At 42.9% G+C, this 27,121-nt stretch overlaps 1 protein-coding gene across 5 annotated transcripts in view; it reads left to right on the forward strand.

The window, feature by feature from the left end:
- Window positions 1-8,373: 8,373 nt before the first annotated feature.
- Window positions 8,374-27,121, forward strand: part of IRF2 (interferon regulatory factor 2) — a 46,446-nt gene continuing 27,698 nt past the window's right edge. The window contains exon 1 of one of the 5 annotated variants that reach the window (XM_081333175.1): window positions 8,374-8,585. Coding sequence is in view for 2 of the 5 variants with exons in the window: in XM_081333172.1 (XP_081189298.1) it covers window positions 9,889-10,006 (118 nt within the window). In the remaining 3 variants the exon portion in view is untranslated. Of the gene's footprint in view, window positions 8,591-9,150; window positions 9,168-9,669; window positions 10,007-27,121 lie in introns of those variants that run through there. The other 4 variants (XM_081333177.1, XM_081333179.1, XM_081333172.1 and 1 more) reach the window with 4 other exon arrangements.

Raw genomic sequence — 27,121 nt, forward strand, 5'->3', positions numbered from 1 at the left:
AGGAAGTAAACCAAACTAAATAAAAATATTGTGAAGGAAGGGTGGAAATCCTATGCAAAGTAATCTTAAATGTAAACTGTATCCCTGTTAACACAAAGTTCCCAATAACTGGTCTGTTTCTGTTAAAATTTAATTTCCATGGAAAAAATGCATAAACTGCTAGAACGATCCTAATTTATCTACTATAACTAGAATGTATGGTTTTATATACCTCCCTGAGATTGTTGCAGAATCCTTTAGTATTTCTTATGGTACAGCTTCTTTTTCAAAGAATGCATGAAGTGTCACCCCTCTTGGTGGGAAAAAAATTAATTGTACATTAACTGTTAATAGTCCTGCTGTAGATGTCCTAAGTATTTAAGTATTTAAGACTAAAAATACCGTAGTTCCTTGCTATTGGTTTTGATTGAGATTGAAACCCAAACATTACTTACTATAGTACTATAGTAGTATGGTACTTCCTTAGATGGATCATCAAGAAGAGCTCCTCCATCAATTGACAGTGAAAAAACTGTGATAGAAGATAGATATTTAGTTATCCTTCTTGTAAGAAGGTTGAACTTTAAACAAGTCTTAAACTATTAACATTTTGAATTGACTTCATGCAACCTATTAAACAAAATGATGTTTTACATGGGGGAATTAGAATTTATTATAATGGCTCATCTTTTTTATCCATTTCAGTAGAACATGGGTGTCAAACTGCTGGCCTGCGGGCTGGATGCATCACGTCAAAACCACATTGCCGGCAATGGGGAAAAAATTGCAATATGTTGTGACACATGTGACGTCGCAAGTTTGACACCCGTGCAGTAGAATAACCAAAACCCTTCTCATACCTTTAGAGAGGAAAAAAATTAAAAATCCCACTTCACGTACGTGATCATCACTTTCAGAAAAGAAACTGAAATCTTGCCATTTTCATTCCTATTAAATTAGGCCACCATTCCCCTAAAATGACATGGAGGAGGTGGGTATTAGTGGAAAATTTTCTCTTCAGTGAGAAATTAATTACAAATAAACAAAAGAAATGTCTATTACATGTAGCTGAGTAGAAAACTATGCAAGAGTTTAAGTTACCAATATTATGAGCTTGCAAATACCACATGCAGATTTTGAACTGGCACTATAAATCTGTGGAATGTTTGAAATTAATTTGGAACAGCTTTTTCACATAAGATCAGAAACCATTGAGCTAAATGTAATTTAAAACCATATGAATGTATACAAAGCATATATAGTATACATTTTTAAACATCACATCAACTTCTCGCTTGGATATATGGCTGAGGAGGAAGATATATAATAATTTTTATGCAATTTTCTTTCTGGTAAAGGAGCTCCAACTGCTCTTTCATTGGTTTGTTTTCATTTTTTGAAATAGCAAAGTATTTCCATCTCACCATAAAGAATGAAAAAATAATTAAAGCTAGAATTCCCCCCCCCCAGATCTTATAAACAGAAGGATGTAATAGTCAGAGGTAGGAAAGCCTCAGTTACATATATCAAATAGAAATTTACAGTGATGTGTTGTGTCTTAACTCCAGTGTTATACTTTAGTTCCACACAGACGGGAGGACTAAGCTGGTTTACATGAGTATCTAGAGCTTATGGCTGATCTCATAAGCCTGTCTTGCCATGTGGATTTCTGCTTTCTTTCTGTGCTGCCATAAGGGAAATGATTTTCTGGGGATTTATCTGTACATAAGGTAATACTCTGAATTCCACACAAAACATTCTTTTATTTATGAATCAGCAAGACTCTCATAGCTGTAATTTCACAGAATGATGTGACAGATTGTCTCCAAAGATTGTTCATCTGTCCCAGAAGCAACTGCTTTGGTGATCATGGGCTGCATTTAAGATTTTTGATAATTCAACCTGTTCTCTTGAGAGCAACAAGGTAGCACACAGTCTTCCTTCATTTTAGTCCCATATCAATAATCTAGAGGGAAAGTTGCCTGAAAGAGAATGAGTGAAAGTCACTTACACTAGGAAATGGAAGATTACTTGCATTCTCCTAAAACACAGGTGTCAAACTCGATCATGTCACATGACGTATCGTGACGTATCATGACATTTTTTGCCTTTGCGGAGTTGGGCTGGGCATGGCCTGCATGTGATGCATCCAGCCCACGGGCTGCCAGTTTGACATCCCTGTCCTAAAATAAATGATTGCCTGAACCCTCCCTTATAAAAAAGTGAGCAAAAATCTAAGTGAACCTGGAAGGTGAGGGAGATGTAACAGCTAGGCGAAATTACGTGTGCCTCGGCATATAGTCATGCTGGCCACATGACCACAGAAATGTCTTCAGACAATGCTGACTCCCTCAGCTAACAAAAGGAGATGAATATCATCTCCTAGAGTCAGACATGACTGGACAGGGAAAACCTTTACCTTTAGGCTAAGTAAAAAGAAAGAAGAGATCATCAGGTATATCAGGAGTATCTTCAGCTACTAGTCAAAAAAGTCAAGATGGTGGCTGTTTTTTATGTGTTGTGTATGCATAGGTTTGATTATACATTGCAGCCACTATCTTTTTTCATTATACTATGTGAATACCTCCAGTGTACATGGAGAAGAGATCCTTGTAAAAGTCCACTGGCTTTCATCCTTCTCAATGGAAACAGCTTGTATCCTATCATTTCTGTTCGTATAATATTGTTAAACTAAGTTGCTGCCCTTGAGGACCACTCGGAGGCTTCAGCTGGTGCAGAATGCAGCCACGCGGGTTGTGATGGGGGTTTCCCGATACTCCCATGTAACACCTCTGCTCCGCGAGCTGCATTGGCTTCCGGTTGCCCTCCGGGTGAGATTCAAGGTGCTGGTGATGACCTATAAAGCCCTAAATGGCTTGGGTCCGGGATATCTGAGGGAACACCTGCTGCCGGCATCAAGCTCCCTTCGTCCTGTGCGCTCCCACAGGGAGGGTCTTCTCAGGGTACCGCTGGTAAAAGATTGCCGGCGGATAACACCCAGGGGGAGGGCCTTCTCTGTGGGTGCACCTGCCCTTTGGAACCAGCTGCCCGTAGAGCTTAGGACTGCCCCTAACCTTCGCTCATTCCGCCGGGACCTGAAGACTTGGCTCTTTGAGCTTTCTGGCCTGGACTGAGAGTATTAATTGGGGTTTTAATTGGATTTTAATTGGGGTTTTATATTTATTCAAGGTCTAAATGTAATCATTTTAACTGTTCTTAATTTTTGTAATTGTTGTATTGTTATTTTAAAAACCTTGTGAACCACCCTGAGTCCTATGGGAGAAGGGCGGTATATAAGTCTAATAAAGATAAAGATAAGTTTTAATTATTTGTTAATCAATTGCTCCACTGACTGAATGAGATAACACAATATTTTTCACTAGTTTCACTAGTTTTCATGTGTTTCACACAACAGGAAGCTGTGCCATCAATTTTCAGCAACTGTAATCAGAGCAATAAAATCAATTTTTTTCAATGAAAAAAGGGAGAAATATGATGAGAAACAATCATCTGGAGAACTCACAAAGTTGTAAATAATGTTGAAAGTTGTAAATAATGTTGGGCAATGTATCAATCAAACAATTTTTATTATGGTCACAGACATTACAGCATTAAAAACAATAATAATAAACATAAAGATAAAAGACAGACATAATAATATATTACAATTGGTGGTGGATTATGAGTGGGCCATTAGTTGTGCAATGTATATGTATGAATGTGAGTTTGTCTTATTCCTCAAATTCAAGGCAAATAAAACAATCTGAAATATTTTAAAATGAAACTAATATGCAGAGAAAAATATGACCATGAAGAAACTTCTATACAAAGACATAATAGCTCATTATGCTCACCATTGTATAGTTGGAAAGCTATTGTATTTATAATATTGCAGCTGCTTTCTATGGCACAAAATAAAACTCATCAAGTCTTATTTTGTGCCTGAGTATAGACAGCAGGTTGAGCACCTGGCCCTGTGGTAAAGCTGTAACAATCTGGAGCTGAACATGCTTAAAACTGTAAAGATGAGGGTGAATATCAGGAGGAGCCTTTCTATTTTACCACCTCTTATTATATTCAACAGCACGGTATCAGCAGTAGAGTCTTTCACGTTTTTGGGTTTTATAATCTCCCAGGACTTGAAATGGACACTCAATATTAGAACCATCATTTAAAAGGCACAACAAAGAATGTTCTTCCTACATCAGCTCAGGAAGTTCAGACTGTCCCAGGAGCTGTTGATACAATTTTACAGAGGAATTATGAGTCTGTCATTTGTACTTCTATAACTGACTTGATGCAGGATAGGTACAGACCAGCGAATAGTTAGGACTGCAGAAATAACAATTCCGACTAGCTTGCCTTCCATAGACAACCTACCGTATATTTTAGTTGGGTCAGAAGGAGGGCTGAGAAGAAATCTGCACATCCCTGGACATAAACTGTTTCCATTCCTTCCCTCAGGATGGTGTTTTAGGGCATTGTGTGCCGAAACAACAAGACTCAGGGACTGTTTTTTCTTTTGTGCCACACCTAATTCTCTCAATGCTGCCTAATGTCTATTAACCCATATACAGTGTGATTGTGGTATTATTTATGCTTATTATCTTCTTTACCCCCCCCCTTTTATTGTTGTTGCTGTTATTATTATGTTGCTTTCATGTGCATTGAGTGCTTCCGTACCAGAGACAAATTCCCTATGTGTCTAATCACATTTGGCAAAATAAAGTATTCAATTCAATTCAATTCCTAGAACAGACATGTCAAACTCGTGATGTCACGTGACGTCGTGTGACATATCGGAACTTTTCCCCCATTGCCAGCAATGGGGTGGGCGCAGTTTCATTGTGACACATCGCCATGGGCCAGCAGTTTGACACCCCTGCCCTAGAATGGATCAATTTTAAGACCTCACGAAAAATGAAAGGAGATGACATGAGTTATATTTTGCTGGATGCAATATATTGCATGAAACATGTTAACACATAGATCCTTGTCCCAAAATTATATTTTGCAAATAGCAACACATTTACTTAGATGAACTAAAGTAATTATACTTTGTACTTGAAGTCAGCCTTTGGTAAACAATCAATCAGATTAATTTCTAGACTCAGCATGTACAGTTATAGCATTTTACTAGCTTCTCATACTCTGGTTAGAGATCACTACCAACAATCCACATTTTTCCAAATAATAGCATTAGTTTATGGTAACATGTATATGGTTCAGCTCAACCATATACATGTCTACCATATAGACCAGGGGTGTCAAACTGCCGGCCCATGGGCCGGACGCATCATCCGGAAGCCGCGCCTACCCCATTGCCGGCAATGGCAAAACCGTCCTGATACATTGTGCAGTGTCACGTGACATCGCAAGTTTGACATGTCTGATAATAGACTTTTATGTTAAAGAGGAGAAAGAGATTACAGGCAATCTTCAACTTACAACATTTCACTTAGTGACCATTTGAAGTTGCAAAAGCACTGAAAAAAGTGACTTACATATATTGCATGCATGGTAAGGCTTAAGAGAGTGCTCAATATACTATGGCGAATAGTATTTTTAGATTCCTATGATTAAGTATTCTTTAAAGGATAAATCATATGCATTTAGTATTGACTTCATAAAATATTTTTGGCAACTCAGACTTGATATTTTAATTGATACCTTATTTCTAATGCAAAAAGTATAAATAATTTATTATTTGGTAGAACTGTAAACTAAAATACTGAATATTAATAAAGCAATGGGTAAGCATGTAAGAGTATTGAGTATGTTCCTTGTGATCTTAAAATGATACTATATCTGCCAAGCATTAGTTTTCACTTTTACTGGATATCCCAGAGGACTTTAAAAGCAATATGCTGTTAAACTCATTATGTAGCAAGTGTAAAATGGAAGAAAGAACATTTACTCAAATGACATAGGCTTTTCTTTCTTTTGCCCCATTTCAATTTAATATCTGTAAGTTTGTTAATATGGTGTTATAAGATCAGTAAGGTTTAAAGATATGAATGTATTTTGGTTACATATCAAAAATGTTTATTCATAATGAAATAATTATAAGTGGAGGTGAGAATGGAGAGGGGGTGGCAAAAAAACCTGTTCCTTAATGTGGGAAAGACAGTGTATTCCCATTTTAAAACTTTTTTTTTATTATTGACATGGATTCCCTTCCTACTTATTAACTATTCCTGCAGTGGAAAGACTAAGCAATATTGTTCTACATATCAAGATCTAATGATGTGATTAAAAACTAGACTACGGCTACACTAGTAGTCTTCGACTTATGACCATAATGGAAACTGCCCATCACAATTTTAAATCACAATGGTCAAGATTTTAAATCAAATGGGTTGATCAGATGACCAACCAGATTTTATGACTTTTTAGGGGAAGTTAAGCAATGTTGAAGTCATTAAGCAAACCAATGGTTTGCTATAGGTGGGTGCCAAAAACAGCAAAATCATTGTAAAATGTAGTTACATGATTATGGGATGCTGCATAAATGCGGCCCAGTTGCAAAGCCCCTAAAATTCAGTCATGTGACTATCAAAATTTTAAGTAGCTCCCAGTTAGGTCCATTGTAACTTTGGTCACTGAGTGATCAGTTATAAGTTGAGGACTACCTATATGTAGCACAATGTACACTATATTATTTCCTTTGCACTGTATTTTTTTAATACTACAATTAAATTAATGCATAATCCCAGTGAACCATTAAGATTCTTTTTTTAAAAAAAGGAAAAGTGAATGCAATTACTGAATAGCCAGTCCTTAAGGGTTTGGTTATTTGCCTCTTCAGAAGTGGCTACTAGGTTGTTACTGAGGAATATTGGCCAAACCAATAGCCTGCAGCTTGTGGGAATTGGACTACAGCCAGATTTTTCCTGGCTATTTTTGATATGATGACACAGCAAAGATGCAAACATTGGTGTCACCCATTTGGGGTTTATTTTTCCCATAGCGGGACTTGACATCATATCTCAAGCCTGAGCGTCTAAGATGGTGCACAGAAATGGCCTTTGAAAATTCTGACTCAAATTGGTATGTATCAAAACTGAGTTTCTCCAAACTGATTAAGGCAGGGGTGTCAAACTCAATTTCATTGAGGGCCGCATCAGCATTGCGGTTGCCCTCAAGGTGCCGGGTGGGTGTGGCCTACTGGGTGGGCGTGGCTAGAGTGCCTATGGCCTACTGGGTGAGCATGGCCAGCTCTACATCATTCGCATCAAGGGTGCCTATGGGGGCCTGGGCAGGAGTGGGACAGATCTGAGGGTCTCTGGCAGGAGGAGGGTCTCTGGGCCAGGGCCAAGGCAGTGGGAGCCGTTCCCTCACTGTTTCCAGGATGGCTTCGTGGGCCACATGAAACCACTTCGCAGGCCGGATCTGGCCCCCGGGGCCTTGTGTTTGACATGTCTGGATTAAGGGAAGAGAAAAAATCTCAAACAATTTGCAAGAAGTTTCAGAAGAATGTATTATTACTACTATTTTTTAGTGATGATGGAAGAATTGAGACTGAAAAAGTTCCAAGGGAGAAATTCCTTAGCGATCTCTTTCTTCAGGATTTAAGTAAACCCAGGGAGGCTGCAGACCTCTGGAGAAATAACTTTGCAATTAAAAGCCAGGATCTTCATGCAGATTCTTCAAGAAGCCCTCTAAATAACAAAAACATCTCACTTATTCCATGAACATTTTATCGGAAATGCCCTTCTCCTTTGACAGAAAAATTGAAAAGCATTTTTTTCCCCTTAAACGAGAACTACAGGAAATTTTCTTGGCCAGTCACTAGGTGAGGAAGCCACCGGTCTCCGAGCAAAAAAACAAAAAACAAAAACAAAACCCCAACCCAATTATAATAGTCCTGGCACAGGATGATTTTCTAGCTCTTTCCAGAGCGATGCACCAACGAGATCGTTTCTCTCCAGCCAAACGCCGAGTCGTGCAGCTGTAAGATTCGAGCTTCTCCGGCGACGTCCTTCCTCCGTGTAAGGAAATGCTGCAAGATGCTCCCATGTCATTCACAGCTCCAGAGACCGAGGCTCTGGCGGTTGGAAGAGAGCAGCCCGTTTTTTTAAAAAAAAAATGGGGCGGCGGGAGCGAGGTCTTTTGAGCTCTCCGCCTTTCCTAGCCAAGGAACGGAAATTTGTCTTCCGTCCTCCACTTTCCGCCCCCTCCCCGGTGCTGGTGTCGCTGTTGCTGAAGGGAAGTGAAAATGAAATCGGCTTTTCTGAGAAATGATGAAAGCGGCCGAGCCCGCCAATGAGCAGCTGCGCCCAACTTCCGCACCTCTTTCACTCCAGCCCCCACCTCCCTTCTGCACAAACAGGCCTCGGAGAGGTGGAGGAAAGGGTGGGGGGGTGGGGGGAGGAAGGGAAGGGAGGAGGGGGAGGAATTTCCAAGATTGGACTCCTCGCTCCTTCTCGCCTTGTTTTGCTTTCGATCTGGCGTCAGGACTAATCCCCGCCAAATAACAGAGGAGGAATAACTTTTAGTTTTGCTCCCGCGATTTATTCCGCCGCCGGTTTTCCTTTCCATTTTGCGTCTCTTGGCAACCGTGACAACCTTGAGGAATTACATAAATACCGGGAAACGCATAATTGGTAAGGTAAATTCAGAACAATCTTTTTTTGTTGTTGTTTTTTTACAACCAGAAAACCAAGACCCAATAACCGTAACACATTTCTTTCATCTGATTTTGCATTTACGCATATGCCGGACGCGTTTTAACCCAAATGCAAAGGCCGTGGCGGGTCATATGATGTTAGGCTCAGCTACTGGCAAGAGAAAGCCGGGCTTTTAATTTCACTTTTGGATTTGCAGGGAAGAGGCACGGGAAGGACGTGTTTCTCTTTCAGGCTCGGCAGTCGAGGACGGACCTGGGGTGGGGGCGGCTGGCGCGGCGGCGAAGCATGTCGGTGGCAGAAACCCCAAGCCCCAGCCTCCCTTTGGTTCTCTTTTTTCCTCTCGGCGTCGGCGGGCCGCGGAGAAACGGGCTTTCGGAGTGCGCAAAAACTCGGAATGTCACAGCCGAGACGATTCTCGTCGAGCGGGGATTCTCTTCCCCCCCCCGGCAATTTTCCTTGAACCCCCAGCGGAGACGAGCTCTTGGGAGTTGCGGAAAGGGCGCTGCTTTGCCATCCGCTGGCCAGGCGGATAGTCTCTCTGGTAATCGGAAAACCGAGGTGAGCCAGCAGAGCCCTCTGCTTTGCTTTCCCATTTTCGGGCAGGGGAAACGCGGGCAGGTCGGAGGAGACCTTGGCCTTCTCGGTTCCCACCCTTGCAGGACTTTTGACCGGCTCATGGCGGGATCGGGCCCTGTTGAGAGGCGCTGCCAAGAGCGCCCCGGCTGGGGAGAGGTTTTTGCCTGATTTTTCTCGATGTTTGTGCTGCAAGGGGAAGGCGGGCTCGGAAGGAGCGGGGGCCCTAAGTGTGCATCGCAGGGAAGGGTGCGTTTTGCTGTCCCCCGAGACACCGCGCCAGACTTCGCTGCAGGCAAGCGAGAGGTAGAACTCCGGGCGGATCAGCCCTGCCGAGGGGCAGGGGTAAGACGGGTCGTTCTCTCCTAACAAGTCATTGGTGCTTTGGGGAGAAGCAGGAGGGGCCGCTGTGTCAGCATAATGGCCCCCCTCCCCAATATCCCGCGAAGGCGGCTGTTACACAAGCCAGCTGGGTCACTTCCTTTTCTCAGCGGCCGGGTCAAGTCGTGACGTAGGTGCTCGTCTGGCCAATCGGGGAACGGATCCTCGTCTATAGAACGCCTCTCTCGATGCTTTTACCGCTCGCGCGCTACGTTGGGTTCCAGGAAGCAGGGAATGGGAAAGGGCCCAAGGGAAGCCCGACGACTCCCAGGCGCTGATCTGATGCTTTTCGAGTGGGAAGTGCGGAAGAGGCCTTCCTAGCCTGATGCCCCCTAACTGTGTTACATTTCAGGCTCCTTACGCTTTGAAAAAAAATATGGCTGGGAATGGTAGAGGTTGCCCTTCCAAGAAGGCTAAGGTTAAAGCCAGCACATCTGGTACAGGTACTAAATAGAACACAGTTAGATCAGGTGCACGGACTTCGGGGAAGTCTGTTGTGCTTCAGTTCTTTCTGCAGGCAGGTCCTTTAGAAATGGCTCTAAATGATTATGTGGGCGGCTGTACTGTACTAGATCAAGCTCTCGGGCTGGTTGAATTGATGTGGGGTATCTTTCACCATGCTTTAAGTATTGCACTTTCACCATGCTTTAAGTATTGCAGATTTGTGAGGGTTGTGAGAGCCAGTGTGGTCCAGTGGTTTAAGCACCAGATTAGAAACCAGGAGTTTGTGAGTTTTAGTCCTGCCTTAGGCACGAAAGAAGGCCTTGCAGGGTTGCTGTTGTGGGGAAAATAAGAGGAAGGAGGCGTATTAGGTATGTTTGCCATCTTGAATTAGGTACCTCAAAAAAGCAAAGCAGGGTTGGACCTGGTTTGTCCATGAATAGAAGACCACTAGGAGATACCAGGCTAGATTGGAAAAAGATACCAGAAGAAGGGAATAGCAAATCTTACTGTTGTCCAGATAGAGGCTTTACATATCTTGAAACACACATAGTGTTACCACAACTAAGCGTTTTGGTGGGTTTTAGCTGCTAGTGATATGAATGGAAGCAGCCTTGGGGATGCTAACAGCTAATAGCACAAACCATGCAAATACTGTTCACTATGATACTTAAATATTTTTGAGTACTGACTGTACTGAGTCTAAAAATAGGTTATCCTGAGTTTTGTGCATTTTGATTTTCGACATGAAACTGCAGTTAGCTTTGCAAGCAGCAATTAAAATCTAGTATTAATGTGTTTCCTTAATACTGTGCACTATACACAAAGCGAACAGATTAAAATGCATGGAACATTAAAGTTAATGTTCTATAATTATTTTTTCGATACAATAAGATTTTCTTATGAATTGATGTGCGTAAGAACAAAGCTAAATAATTTGCCATATCTTTTTCTGGTTTCCAAGTTGTATCTTGCAATGTATACCATTGCCTTTTTTTGTGTAGAAAAGATTATTCATCTGGAAGATTCAATTGTTGGAAGATAAGGAACATTTATGGCTTCAGTCTAGAAAAAGTTCTGGTGTTTTATTACGTCAATAAGACAACTTGTGAAATACCTGTATAATGAAGTGAACACATCTGAAATTTGAAAACTGAAAAGCAGATTTAATCTGCTTCTGTTTGGAAGAAGACATGTTACCTCTGGTATTATGGCAATATATGCAGCTTCATTTGTGTTTCTTAGATTTCATTAAGTATTTTTAAGTTATGTCCTTTCCTTAAATTCCTTTACTCCTTGTACATAAAGTTATTTATGTGCTCTACGTGTGTATTCAAAAATGAAATAGAAGTGGTATTTATAATTTTTAAACAGTACAAATAATTGGCTGAACAAATGAGCTTTAAGTTCTATAACTCTTACAAAATAGTAAAAAAAATATTGAAAACAATATCTTATACTTTTCTTTCTTAGATGATAATTAGGTTTCAAATATATGGATACCAAAGAATTAATACCAACACCTGGTTTGCTAAAACCAGATCTGCCTTATTTCCACCTCTTGTGTATTGCTACCCACTAGAGGAAATATTTCTCTTGCATTTGATGTTTGTTGGGGGTTATAAATAAAATGCAAGGTAGCAAAGGGGTGGTTTTCAGTCCATCTTAAAATATCTGTGGGAAATTCATTTTATCGGAAAGTTATCTCTCCCACTTAAAGAATGTTACTGATTTACTTTGGTCAAACATCAATTGAAAATAGCTTGATTATTTTTTTTTTGCCTCTCTCACTTTAAGGATATTAGTGGTTTACTTTGAGTCACATTTAGTTTGCCATCAATGTGGACATGAAGTTCTGGATTTTACAGTTCTACTTGCCCTGTTTGATGTGGTAGATATCCCATGCTATGTCAGCCTTTGTTGCTTTGTTACTTCTTCTCAAGGTTTTAGCTGAATGGCTTTCAGCAGAGGTCTTTATACTGCATGAGGAGAAAAAAGAAAAGCCACATTAAGTTTTTGTTGTGTTTTGAAGACCAAGCTTGGAAACAGGGACAAGATTTCATGCCTTAAGGATGGAGCAAGACTCTGGCATCCACAAACTTCGTGTTGACTGACAAACTCAGCTAAAATGTGTGAGAATCTCTGCATGCTCTAGCAATCGATTAATGAATGCTTATTTTAATGTGATATTTCTTTGTTCATCTGTATAAAATAAACATTCTTTATGGAAATAGATCTTGAAGTCTTTGCAGTGTAAATAAATTCATCTCTAGGGAGCGGCTACAGTGAAAATCCTGTACCTACTAAATGTGGATGCAGTTATTAAAGGTGCTATTGTTTTGGGAAAACCTGGGAACTGTGAGGTTATATAAAGTTTGGCATATTGAAAACAATGACTATTGTTTAAACAAAGAAAAATGTGTTTCTATGTGTGGGTGAATCTTCTGAATCAAGGAAATGGAGTGGAGTAAAAGCATATTCACTGTTCGTTGACCACGTGAAGAGATTTAGGCAACTTGATCTTGCTTATGGAGCAACAGGTTTTGTGGAACAGAATGGAAATTGCTCATAAATATAGAAACATAATATTGCATTCACAGAACTTTCAATGCCAATAATACTGAAGTACAATCACAAGTCACAATCCATTTGGAATGATTTTTATTAATGAAACATATTTTATATTGGTTCCTACAATTTTAGAAAAAAATGTACTTTCAAAATTGCTTAGTAGTACAGGTGCAAGAAGTGCTTTAAGACAATGACCAGGACAGCAACCAACATAAATGAATGAGTCATTCTCTCCCATTAAAGCAAGAAAAAACATCCTGTCAACATATTGTTAATATTCTTTATAGCAAGTTATTCACAGCACTGAGAATCTGTTTGATGGAACAGTTAAGGCATCAGGCTAAAAACCCAGAGACTGAGTTCTAATCCTGCACTAGGTACAAGTCACTCTCTCAGTCCGATGAAATAGCCAATAGCAAATTGCTTCTGGAAAAACCTTGCCGAGAAAACTGCTCGACTTATGAGGGCAGTCTCTAGTAATCAGACACAATAAAAGGTATACATTTTCTCGCCATCAACAACTTTCTAAGCAATGCCTTCTAGTACAGAATTATTTTTAAAAGATGCAGGGAGCTATATTTTCTGTTTAGTATATTTTTGATGTGAATGGAATAAGTGACAGGCCTATCTCATCCCTTTAGGAGGTGAGAGTTTTTTTTACAAAAGGGAAATAGGTTCACACCCCTAGAAAAACCTTTATAAGCATGTCCAAAATTTGGATTATGCATGTTTTGCTGCCTCTGATTTGAGTAGCAGATCTTATGTAATGTTGCAAATCAGTATTGATGAAGGGTGGCCTTCCACTTCTGAATCCATTATTTGGAAATGCCCATCTCTAATTGCATGTAGAAAATAGGTCATTTTTCTGTCATATTTAGGCAGTGTATAGCCAGTTTGCAGAATGAACATTGGGGATTGCCTGGACCCTTGCCATGAAAAACATCACATATTCAAGGAGTTAGGGGCTCCTTGACACTAAGAATGCATTTTCTTCAGGAGATAGTTCTTTGCCAGAGTTTGGCTATTTGTCTGGGAAAACAGTTTAAAAACTTTTTTGTCTGAAACTAATCTAATAGGATGGGTCCCTGGTTCATTCCATCCTTCCTGATAGATTGTTTCCCTCCCCTCCCACTTCGTTTAGTGGTTGTTTGTGGTTACAACAGCAATGAAAAACTTTATGACCAATCCATGCATGTATGACCTTTGCAGGTCTGTAAAGCAAATAAAGCTGAATAAGATCATAAGCACAGTTGCAGTTTCACTTAGCATCTGCTTCACTTAATAATCAAATTGCCAGTTCCAATTCTGGTTGCTAAACAAAGACTACCTGAATGGAGATCCAATAAAAACTGATTGAGACAAGCAGAAAGAGAGGCCTTGAACCATTCCAATGAAGCTCCTTCTCTACATTTAAATACTGTAATTCTGCAATATTTTCTCTGTTTCTCAACAGACAGCTTTTATCTTAGTAAGGCTTAATGTCTTGTCTTCTGGGGTGTTGGGGGAAGGTACAGTGACAGAAAAAATTATTTGATCCCCTGCTGATTTTGTACATTTGCCCACTGACAAAGAAATGATCAGTCTATAATTGTAATGGTAGGTTTATTTTAATAGTGAGAGACAGAATAACAAAAAAAATCTGGAAAAACACATATCAAAAAAGTTATAAATTGATTTGCATTTTAATAATTGAAATAAGTATTTGATCCCCTATCAGTCAGCAAGATTTCTGGTTCCCAGGTGTCTTATACAGGTAATGAGCTGAGATTAGGAGTACTCTCTTAAAGGGAGTGCTCCTAATTTCAGCTGGTTAATTGTATAAAAGACATCTGTCCACAGAAGCAATCGATCAGATTCCAAACTCTACCATGGCCAAGACCAAAGAGCTGTCCAAGGATGTCAGGGACAAGATTGTAGACCAGGGGTGTCAAACTCAATTTCATTGAGGGCCGCATCAGCATTGCGGTTGCCCTCAAGGGGCCGGGTGGGTATGGCCAGGGTGGGCGTGGCCTACTGGGTGGGTGTGGCTAGAGTGCGTATGGCCTACTGGATGGGCATGGCCAGCTCTACATCGTTCGCATCAAGGGTGCCTATGGGGGCCTGGGCAGGAGTGGGACAGATCTGAGGGTCTCTGGCAGAAGGATGGTCTCTGGGCCAGGGCCAAGGCAGTGGGGGCCATTCCCTCACTGTTTCCAGAATGGCTTCATGGACCACATGAAACCACTTCGCGGGCCGGATCTGGCCCCCGGGCCTTGTGTTTGACATGTCTGTTGTAGACTTACACAAGGCTGGAATGGGGTACAAGACTATCGCCAAGCATCTTGGTGAGAAAGTGACAACAGTTGGTGCGATTATTCACAAAAGGAAGAATAAAAAAATAACTGTCAATCTCTTGGTCTGGATTTCCATGCAAGATCTCACCTCATGGAGTTTCAGTGATCATGAGAACGGTGAGGAATCAGCCCAGAACTACACGAGAGGATCTTGTCAATGATTTCAAGGCAGCTGGGACCATAGTCACCTAGAAAACAATTGGTAACATACTATGCCGTGAAGGACTGAAATCCTGCAGCGCTTGCAAGGTCCCTCTGCTCAAGAAAGTACATGTACAGGCCCATCTGAAGTTTGCCAATGAACATCTGAATGATTCAGAGGAGAACTGGCTGAAAGTATTGTGGTCAGCTGAGACCAAAATCTAGCTCTGGCATCAACTCAACTCGCTGTGTTTGGAGAAGGAGGAATGCTGCCTATGATCCCAAGAACACCATCCCCACCATCAAACATGGAGGTGGAAACATTATGCTTTGGGGATGTTTTTCTGCTAAGGGGACAGTACAACTTCACCTCATCAAAGGGACGATGGACGGGGCCATGTACTGTCAAATCTTGGGTGAGAACCTCCTTCCCTCAGTCAGGGCATTGAAAATGGGTCGTGGATGGGTATTCCAGCATGACAATGACCCACAACACACGGCCAAGGCAACAGCAGTGGCTCAAGAAGAAGCACATCAAGGTCCTGGAGAGGCCTAGCCAGTCTCCAGACCTTAATCCCATAGAAAATCTGTGGAGGGTGCTGAAAGTTTGAGCTGCCAAACATCAGCCTCAAAACCTCAATGACTTGGAGAGGATCTGCAGAGAAGATTGGGACAAAATCCCTCCTGAGATGTGTACAAATCTGGTGGCCAACTACAAGAAGTGTCTGACCTCTGCCAATAAGGGTTTTGCCACCAAGTACTAAGTCATGTTTTGCGAAGGAGTCAGATACTTATTTCATTCATTAAAATGCAAATCATTTTATAACTTTTTTGAAATGCATTTTTCTGGCTTTTTTGTTGTTACCGTATATACTTGAGTATAAGCCAAATTTTTCAGCCCACTTTTTGGGCTGAAAAATTCCACTTCGGCTTATACTCCAGTCAACAAAAAAACTTACCGAGGACTTGTGCGTGGCCGAGGCTTTGGTGCTTCCGGGATCGCCCGCACCTCTCCCAAGCCACCGCCGTCCGAGACCTGCCGAAGTTTGGGGAGGTTTGGGGAGGTGCGCGCGCACCTCCCCAAACTCCGCGCCTTGCCTGCCTGCTTCTTTCCGCAGCGGAAAGAAGCAGGCAGGCAGGGCGCGGAGGAACGGAGACTTGCCGACGTTTGGGGAGGTTTGGGCGCCTCCCCAAACCTCGGCAGGTCTCCGTTCCTCCGCGCAGACCTGCCGACGTTTGGGGAGGTTTGGGCGCCTCCCCAAACCTCCCCAAACCTCGGCAGGTCTCCGTTCCTCCTGCCGACCTTTGGGGAGGTTTGGGCGCCTCCCCAAACCTCCCCAAACCTCGGCAGGTCTCTGTTCCTCCTGCCGACCTTTGGGGAGGTTTGGGCGCCTCCCCAAACCTCCCCAAACCTCGGCAGGTCTCCGTTCCTCCTGCCGACCTTTGGGGAGGTTTGGGCGCCTCCCCAAACCTCCCCAAACCTCGGCAGGTCTCCGTTCCTCCTGCCGACCTTTGGGGAGGTTTGGGCGCCTCCCCAAACCTCGGCAGGTCTCCGTTCCTCCGCGCAGACCTGCCGACGTTTGGGAAGGTTTGGGTGCCTCCCCAAACCTCCCCAGGTCTCCGTTCCTGTTTGGGGAGGTTTGGGCGCCTCCCCAAACCTCCCCAAACCTCGGCAGGTCTCCGTTCTTCCTGCCGACCTTTGGGGAGGTTTGGGCGCCTCCCCAAACCTCCCCAAACCTCGGCAGGTCTCCGTTCCTGTTTGGGGAGGTTTGGGCGCCTCCCCAAACCTCCCCAAACCTCGGCAGGTCTCCGTTCCTGTTTGGGGAGGTTTGGGCGCCTCCCCAAACCTCGGCAGGTCTCCGTTCCTCCGCGCAGACCTGCCGACCTTTGGGGAGGTTTGGGCGCCTCCCCAAACGTCCCCAAACCTCGGCAGGTCTCCGTTCCTGTTTGGGGAGGTTTGGGCGCCTCCCCAAACCTCCCCAAACCTCGGCAGGTCTCCGTTCCTCCGCGCAGACCTGCCGACGTTTGGGGAGGTTTGGGCGCCTCCCCAAACCTCCCCAAACCTCGGCAGGTCTCCGTTCCTGTTTGGGGAGGTTTGGGCGCCTCCCCAAACCTCCCCAAACCTCGGCAGGTCTCCGTTCCTCCGCGCAGACCTGCCGACCTTTGGGGAGGTTTGGGCGCCTCCCCAAACCTCGGCAGGTCTCCGTTCCTCCTGCCGACCTTTGGGGAGGTTTGGGCGCCTCCCCAAACCTCGGCAGGTCTCCGTTCCTCCGCGCAGACCTGCCGACGTTTGGGGAGGTTTGGGCGCCTCCCCAAACCTCCCCAAACCTCAGCAGGTCTCCGTTCCTGTTTGGGGAGGTTTGGGCGCCTCCCCAAACCTCGGCAGGTCTCCGTTCTTCCTGCCGACCTTTGGGGAGGTTTGGGCGCCTCCCCAAACCTCCCCAAACGTCGGCAGGTCTGCGCGGAGGAACGGAGACCTGCCGAGGTTTGGGGAGGTTTGGGGAGGCGCCCAAACCTCCCCAAACAGGAACGGAGACCTGCCGAGGTTTGGGGAGGTTTGGGGAGGCGCCCAAACCTCCCCAAAGGTCGGCAGGTCTGCGCGGAGGAACGGAGACCTGCCGAGGTTTGGGGAGGCGCCCAAACCTCCCCAAAGGTCGGCAGGAGGAACGGAGACCTGCCGAGGTTTGGGGAGGCGCCCAAACCTCCCCAAAGGTCGGCAGGAGGAACGGAGACCTGCCGAGGTTTGGGGAGGCGCCCAAACCTCCCCAAACAGGAACGGAGACCTGGGGAGGTTTGGGGAGGCGCCCAAACCTCCCCAAAGGTCGGCAGGTCTGCGCGGAGGAACGGAGACCTGCAGAGGTTTGGGGAGGTTTGGGGAGGCGCCCAAACCTCCCCAAAGGTCGGCAGGAGGAACGGAGACCTGCCGAGGTTTGGGGAGGTTTGGGGAGGCGCCCAAACCTCCCCAAAGGTCGGCAGGAGGAACGGAGACCTGCCGAGGTTTGGGGAGGCGCCCAAACCTCCCCAAAGGTCGGCAGGAGGAACGGAGACCTGCCGAGGTTTGGGGAGGTTTGGGGAGGCGCCCAAACCTCCCCAAAGGTCGGCAGGAGGAACGGAGACCTGCCGAGGTTTGGGGAGGCGCCCAAACCTCCCCAAAGGTCGGCAGGTCTGCGCGGAGGAACGGAGACCTGCAGAGGTTTGGGGAGGTTTGGGGAGGCGCCCAAACCTCCCCAAAGGTCGGCAGGAGGAACGGAGACCTGCCGAGGTTTGGGGAGGTTTGGGGAGGCGCCCAAACCTCCCCAAAGGTCGGCAGGAGGAACGGAGACCTGCCGAGGTTTGGGGAGGCGCCCAAACCTCCCCAAAGGTCGGCAGGTCTGCGCGGAGGAACGGAGACCTGCCGAGGTTTGGGGAGGTTTGGGGAGGCGCCCAAACCTCCCCAAAGGTCGGCAGGAGGAACGGAGACCTGCCGAGGTTTGGGGAGGTTTGGGGAGGCGCCCAAACCTCCCCAAAGGTCGGCAGGAGGAACGGAGACCTGCCGACGTTTGGGGAGGTTTGGGGAGGCGCCCAAACCTCCCCAAAGGTCGGCAGGAGGAACGGAGACCTGCCGACGAGCCTTGGCCACACAGGGTATTCCTGTGTATTCAGGCTTGCAAAATGGCGGATCGAGCCTCTGCTGGCGGCAGAGGCTTGCAGAACGGCGGATCGGCTTATACTCGAGTCAATAACTTTTTCCAGTTTTTGGGGGTGAAATTGGGGGTCTCGGCTTATACTCGAGTCGGCTTATACTCAAGTATATACGGTATTTTGTCTCTCACTGTTAAACCTACCATTACAATTATAGACTGATCATTTCTTTGTCAGTGGGCAAACGTACAAAATCAGCAGGGGATCAAATAATTCTTTCCTTCACTGTATGTATTCCATTTTGCAAAATGCTGATGTCCATGTTTGGATGAAGCTTTAGAAAAAGTTGCTTCATGTGTTGATGCACTGCTCATTTTATGCCATCTGGTGCCTAAAGCTTAAAGCCCCTCATTAATAAGAGCTTGTGCTGTTCTGAAGAGAAGATTGTGCATTTTGTATTAGCATATTGGTCACCAATACCTCCATGTGACCAGCTAAATTCTTTTCAGCTGAGATTGCTATCAAGATATGTTGGGTTGGAATCTGATCTTATGGTCATTCTATAAATCTATAATTTTTTAAATTCCAGGTTACTATATTTTACTTCCATTTTTTGGCTGTCTTTGGTGGTAAATAAAGCAATGATATTTGTGGTATGATATTTTTATTTATTATTAAATCCTTGTCCAATTCTGTGCCATCATTGTGGATGATGAACTTAAAATATTCTATTTTCTAAGTGGCATTTAAAAGTTACAGCTGGCACTTCTTGGTAAAACCTGAAAGAATGAAAAAAATAGAGTAGCATAAACAGTAATTGCATAGTTTGTAGAGACGTGAAGGCCAAAGTCCATTGGTTTTATTTGAACATAGTCAAACTTGTATGCATACAACTGTCTCTAAGCTCTTAAGCTTGAATTGTTTGGAAAATCTAATCAGCTAGCTAGCCTAACAATTGTGGCCCCCAAACCTCCTATCCTCCTACATTGTTGCCCAGAATGTAAAATAATGTGTTTTTCAAACTTGCCAACTTTAAGCTGTGTGACTTCAATCCCCAGAGTTCTCCAGCCAGCCATGACTATATGCTCAAGCTTTTATATTTTTAATAAATATTCCAAAGGGGATTGATGATTTTTTTTGAAATTTTTTAATTAGTTTTATAGGGTTAAAAAGGAAGGTAGGGAAATGGGGGTTTGGAGTAGGGTAGAGGAAAGGTTAAGGGTAGGGGTTGTGGTATATACATGTATTTGTCAACCAATATGGTGGTTGGGTATTCAAAAGTAACAACAAGTTGTTTGTAGATAGTTCAGGTTGCATTAATAAAAATTCTTTCTCTGATTCCCTTAATTTTCACATAGTCAAAGTAATCAAGTTAATACATTTCTAGTTATGGGCTAGTCAATTAACAAAGTTTTCAATATAGTTAGACTAATACATATCAAAATCCTGTTTTTAAGTTTTACCTAATTGCAGTAAAATATTCTAAGGTAGCCTATAATATACAGAAAAGAGCTTACTTTTTGGGTAACCTACAATTCCCTATTTCAGTAAAGAATAATTCTCTTGTCTACAAAACTTACATTGTTCATTACAAATCAAAGTTTTATTCTAAAAGCTTAATTTTGTTTTCCTTTAAAAATCTAAAACCTAAATATGAAATCAGTTTATATATTTTTTAAGATTCCCCTTAGTCCATCAAAAGAAATTTTTTAAGTTCTGTCTTTACAAATCCCAAAAAAGAGACAAGTCTAAATCTTTAAATCTAACTCTCGCCGTCTTTTTGTGCCAATCAGGCTTCCATTTTAATGCCTTTAAGTTCTCCAATGTGTCTCCCTTTCTTCCTCCACCTCTTATTTGAATCCACGGAGACCATCCAGATGACAGTTTTGCCAAGCTAATGTCCCCTTTATAATCATTGAAGTATTGCTTTAATAGCTCAGTTTTTGATGTTTGTTATGATATGATTGTCATTAATTCAGTCTGATCTTTTTCTTGTTCCAAAGGGGGGATTGATGATTGATGACTCACAAAAGAGCAATAGAGCTACATGAAGGAGCCTAGAACACTGATTTCAAATCTTACCAAGCAATACTGTAATTTAGTTGTCTGAACACAATTTCTGGCAACGTGAGTCATTAGGTACATCAGAAATTCCCTACTCACTTGCAAAAGAGCAGCAACAACAGCAAAAAATCAGCTTGTGGATCAACTGGACTTAGGAGAATCGCTCCTTAATCAGGAGGAAGTACAGTGTACCTTGTCAAGTAAAATTCCCCTTGGCAGCTTTGTATATTTGTTTATGGATGGGGTGATTAAGCTCAGTGTTGATTGTGTAATAAGTAATAATGGACTTTGGGCTTTTTGTCTGCTTCAGAGTGGCATTGAGTAATTTTGTTGCCACTCTAATGGTTCACTTTTGAAAAGCAGTATCTGCACCCTCTCTGATTTTGTAGAACTTTACTTAATGCTGTGGAACAGATAGAAAGTTGGGCATCTAAAATCAATTGTCAGTCCTTAACCCAAGCCTAAATATTTTGTGTCCTAATTATTTGAGCTGCTGAATTGAGGTAGTAGCTTGGTTCAAACACAATCATTGCTAGCTGTTTTGTCTGGTTTACTTCTACATACATGGTTAAATCTCAGTTTGCAGTCCTACTTTGTGGCTCAAAGCCTAGCCATGATCTTTCACTTCATATGATGAGGTAAATGATAGCTTGTTCCAGGGTTGAAAAGGTAGAAGAGAATTTCTGTAAGTTAGAAAAAAAGTGCAAGCCTAATCCCTTTAAAGGTTCATTCAGTTTCTTATAGCACTGTCGTCAATGATGTTTTTTGGAGGGTTTTGTTTTGTTTTGTTTTGTTTTGTTGTCTTCAAGCCAGTCATGACTCCTGGTGACTGCCTAGAGGGGCGTCAAACTGCTGGCCCGCGGGCCAGTTGCATCATGTGGAGTCTGCGCCCACCCCTGCTCTGGCAATGCAAAAAAAGTTGTGATACGCCGCCACACATCACGTGATGTGGCGAGTTTGACATCCATGGCCTAGACCAGGGGTCAGCAACCTGAAACAGTGAAAGAGCCACTCGGAACCGGTTCCCTCAGAAAAGGAAAAACTGGGAGCCGCAAAAATTGTGTGCGCATACGCGTACATGCACAAATGCGCAGAACAGGGTTTGACTGAAGAGTGGAGCCAAGGCGAGATATGCACCTACCCTGCATATTTGAATTGATTGGTTGAACTTTTTTAGTCCCGCTTTTTTTTTTTTTTTTGGACTACACATAGCAGAAGACTGGGAGCTGCAGGAGACGGCTGAAAGAGCCGCATGAGGCTCCGGAGCCGCGGGTTGCAGACCTGTGGCCTAGACTGTAGTTTTGTTGGCAGCATTTCATAACTGATTTGCCATTGCCTACTTCTTAGGGCTGAGAAAGTGACTGGCCCAAGGCACTGAACCAAGTTTATCTAAAACCTAATTGTCAACCCTAAAGTAAACTGGATAATACCTTAGTGTTGGCTCCAGAAGTAAGAGGAAAATTCTTGCATTAGGGGTCTTTTCATATTTTGTATAAATTGCTTTCAATATGACAGGCATTTATTGCAAAGAACATTGATATGACTTTGTATTGACTTAAGTGGCAAGTGGTTTCTGTCCTATACAGTGCCAAATATGCTGAATCACCATATTGGGTCATTCAAGCCTTTCCAGATTTTTCCACAAGTGATAGATATCTTTATATTAAGAAAATAGGTTTCGACTTATACATATAGGTTCCAACATAAGTAGTAATGGCGTCTGTCTTTATCCCTATTAGGCCATCTCTGATGGCAGTATTGCTTTGAGGCCATCTTGGGTTGTAATGGCTCAGATAGAAGATACTGCAGATTCTAGCTGTACCTTTGAACCACTTGAATATACTGTATAATCTATGGCAGTGTTTTTCAACCACTGTTCCGCGGCACACTAGTGTGCCGCGAGATGTTGCCTGGTGTGCCGTGGGAAAAATTGAAAAAACACTGACCTAGGAGACAGCGGTGAGAGGAGGAGGAGGAGGAACAGCCGCGGGCGGAGCGGCGCTGCAAGACTCTCTGGCGGGGAGCGCTGGGCACCGGAGCCTTGGCTAAGCTGACGGCCCTACTTCGCTGGAAGCAAAAGCCCGGGAAAAGAAGTGGGCTCGACCTCTCTAGGCACCAGGGCTCCACGGCAGCATAGCTCCGCCCCCTTCTCTGGCTTCGGAGGGTCTCTTGCAGAAGAGAGAGAAGCTGGGGAGAGGCAACCGGCTCGCTTATCGGAAGAGGACGGGCAGGCGGCCAGCCCGGCTCGCCTGAGCTGTCGCGTGGTTGGTTGCCTGCAACGTTCGAAAAAGCTCTTCTTCCCCAGCACGCGCCGCTTACTCCTTACTCCCCGCGCGGCTGAGGATGCGAGACTCCCGCCTGGTCGGCTGCCTGGCTCCGCTTTCTTTGCTCGCCGCGACCCCTCGCCCCAGCCCGAAATAGAGGGATCTGACCGCTTCGCTCTTGGAGGCTTCGCTTGCGTCTGAAAAATTACATGGCTGATTTTTTTTTAACCTGTCCTTTTGATACGTTGCATAATAAAATGTCCTTTGGACCAAAGCAATTAAAAACCTTTGGGGTTTCCCCCCGCCTCTGGAGTGAAGTGCTTTTGATGGTAAAGGTGAGAAAGAAAGAAAAAAGGAAGGGGAAAAAGGAGAAAGGGGGAAGGGGAAAAGGGAGGGAGAAAGAAAAAAAAGGAGAATAGAAAAGAAAGAGAGAGAGGGAGGAAGGAAGGAAGGAAAAAAAGCAGGAAGAAAAATTAAAAAGAAATGCAAGTAGCTTCCAGTTTCCACAACAAGTAGAAAGCAAGAAATTGAGAGAGGGAGGGAAAGAAAGTGGGAGAGAGAAAGGAAGGAAGGAAGATAAAGAAAGAAAAGAGAGGGAGGGAAGAGAAGGAAGGAAGGAAGAAAAGAAGAGAAAAAAGAAAATACAGAAAGGTAAATTAAAAAGAAATGCAAGCTTTCCTTTTCCTTCACAGCAAAAACAAACAAACAAAAGCCCCAAAATAAAATAAAATAAAATAAAGAGGCTAATAATAATAATAATAATAATAATAATAATAATAATAATAATAATAAGAAGAAGAAGAAGAAGAAGAAGAAGAAGAAGAAGAAGAAGAAGTTGGAAGGGACCTTGGAGGTCATCTAGTCCAACCCCTTGAGAACACAGGCCATCCTCGACTTACGACCGTTCGTGTAGCGACCGTGGGGAGGTCCAACGGTGTGGAAAACGGTGGAGTGCCTCGTGATTTTTTTCATGAAACTAGTGTGCCTTTGCCCAAAAAAGGTTGAAAAACACTGATCTATGGTGTTAGAATGAAGAAGCCCATTGCTATCTATAAATGAAGTGCAGACAGCTTGTGTGCATCCCCAAACACTTGGATAACTGTGAACCAGTTTTGATGAGGGACTCACATTTGGGATTGGGAAGCCGTTGTTAGTCACATCAAATTGGATAGCAACCTGAGTTGATAAAGCAAGGGAGTGTCCCTTTACTATGCTTTTTATTATTTTGTGACCATGATTTTATTTAAAATATTGCTGAGGTATTATTTATACAGAGACTGATATAATTGTATTTATCTGTCATTCCAAATAAAGCAAGTCAGAGTTCTTAATTAGTGATTGCTTGGGCAATGGGCAAAAGTGATGCTATTCACAGTAGTTCCACGTTTATTGGTTTGTGGATTGTTGTGTATATTTCTCGGTAGGAAGCAAAATAAGTCCTGGCATTAAATCTGCATGCTTGTTATGCAAATTGTGTGAAAGTGTGTAAAAAAAACTTGATTAAAAAGAGGTTTTATGACACGTTGAAGCAGACGGGCACTTGAGCACTTCTCTTTCTGCAGTACTTGGGAGCATTCCTTCAGAAGTACAAAGAGCCTTGGTGGAGCAGTGGGCTAATGCCTCCTTAAGTAACACCAGCTGCCTGCAATTAGTGCAGGTTCGAGTCCCACCAGGCTCAAGGTTGACTCAGCCTTCCATCCTTCCGAGGTAGGTAAAATGAGGACCCAGATTGTTGGGGGCAATTAAGCTGACTTTGTAATAATGCCGCTTGGGGGGGGGTGTATGAAAGCCCTAATAAGCAGGCATATACATAGAATGAAGGCTACTGCTAAGCTTGTAAGCCGCCCTGAGTCTTCGGAGAAGGGCGGGATATAAATGGAATTAAAATAAAATAAAATAAATAAATTTTACAATGGTCATTGCAGCTATTATCACTGAACAGAGGTCATTGGGCCATTACTGAATGGGACCCAATACAGCTGAAGAGAAACAAGTTGGTAGGATCTTGAGGCATACCAAGCAGGTGTAGGAAACCTGTAGTCTGATGGGCATACTTGGGACCTTGAGTGCACACTTTAATTAAAGATGAGGGTGGGAACTAACACTTTGGCTTGTAACATGCTAGGTTTTTAAGTCAAAGTATTTGCCAACAACAAAATTACTGCTGTTCATGGTGGAAAAATACTTTCTACTTGGGAATGGAGAACTAAGAAATGTTTATTTCATATCTGTCTAGTGAACTTACTAGAAGTATTCAGTATTCATTTTTATAGTATTCATTTGTTACAGGAAAGTAAGACTATCTTCCATAAAAGGCTCTCACTGCACAGAGCTTTTTATAAAAAGAGTTCACAGCAACAAAAGCAACAAAAGCAACGAGATGTTTTATGAAGCATCTTATTTAAATGTGGGGCAGAGAAGAAAGAAATGTACATGTGATTTCTACATGGTCCTAATCCAAATTCTCTTGAAAGAAAGATCTGTCGCCTACATAATAGTGGAGACTTGTGCCCATATTTTTAAGGCTGTGCCTTAACAAATAGATACAGATGGTCCTCCTTTAAGGACCAAAATTGGGACTGGCAATTTGGTTATTAAGTGAAGCGGTCAAAATGAAATTGTGACTGTGCTTTTGGTCTTACTTCAGTTTTTTTTCCTCTGTACAGACTTGTGAAAGCCATAAATGCAAGGATTGGTTGCAAAATTATTTTTTCATCACTATTGTAACTGCAGTCAGTCACTAAATGAGGCAGCTGCTAAACAAGGACTGCCTGTAGTTTACCTCTTATGAACCCGCCAAACACCTCTTTGGAGAGTTTTATAATTTGCCCCCTGACCTTAAAGCAATTACTATAGAACATGTATTTACTGTATAACAGGACCGAAAGTAATCTTAAAACACCTGGAGGTTAGAGAATCCTAAATAAAACTGAAACGGTGTCAAAACTAACAAAAAGCTGACAGCAATCATAGTTGCTGCATAGTTTTTTCCAGTTGCTGACTAAAACCAATCTAAGTATAATACCCAGTCCAGTTTCATTTCTTATTTCTTCTGTTCACTGGTTTCAGTTTGTGTTTCCGATTTTGACAAGACACTTGCTTGGTCTTTTATAATTTGTGTAAACTTCTTGCTTTTTTCAAGCTTTTAAAAAATTCTTACAGCAAGAGACTTCCCAGTCTGGTCTGACTCAAAGAAAAAATTCCACTGATTTTATTAGTAGTTTACTTTTGAATCATTGTGCAATCTACTGGTTACCCAGCTTTGTGTTGAAGATGTGTGAAACAGTACTGATCCTAAAGCAGTAGTAGTATTTTTTTTTTATTGAAAAGTTTTAAAAATACAGTTTTCCTTTAAAAAACCCCCTTCCCCCTCCCTCCTCCCCTCCCTACCTCCCCCCTTCCCCCCCCTCCCCCCCTCCCTCCTCCCCCCCCACCTCCCCCTAACCCCCCTCCCCCCCCCGGACTTCCCAGAGCTAAATACAAGGTATATATATATAAAAAAGCAATCATAAACAACCATATACTAACAACTATAAATTCTAAAATCCCTCACTCTCTAACTTATATAGGATCAAACAAAACTTAGCATTATTAAATATATATAGAAGACAAAATAAAAAAAGAAAAAAGAAAACGAAAGAAGACTTATTCAAATGCTAGATAAAACTTCTTGACCCTATACTTATTCTGGATAAACTCAATCCATTTTCTCCATTCCATAATATAATGTTCTTGCGAGTAATCTTTCAAATAGGCCGAAATCTTCGCCATCTCTGCCAAGTCGGAAACCTTTAAAATCCACTCTTGTATAGTCGGCAGTTCCTCTTTCTTCCAATATTGACCTATCAAAAGTCTTGCTGCCGTAACTAAATTCAACATCAACTTAGAGTCCACAACTGTAGCGTCAACAATTATTCCCAACAAAAAAAATTGCGGACAAAACTTTATCCTCCGTTTAAAAATCTTCTGCATATTCCACCAGACTTTTATCCAAAAAGCCTTGACCTTTTTACATGTCCACCATATGTGAAAATATGTTGCCTCTTCATCACCACACCTCCAACATTTAGGCTGATAATTCGGATACATACTTGCAAGCTTTTTAGGATCTAGATGCCATCTA

The sequence above is a fragment of the Vipera berus genome, assembly GCF_964194415.1.
Source record: "Vipera berus genome assembly, chromosome: 7".
Lineage (NCBI taxonomy): Eukaryota > Metazoa > Chordata > Lepidosauria > Squamata > Viperidae > Vipera > Vipera berus.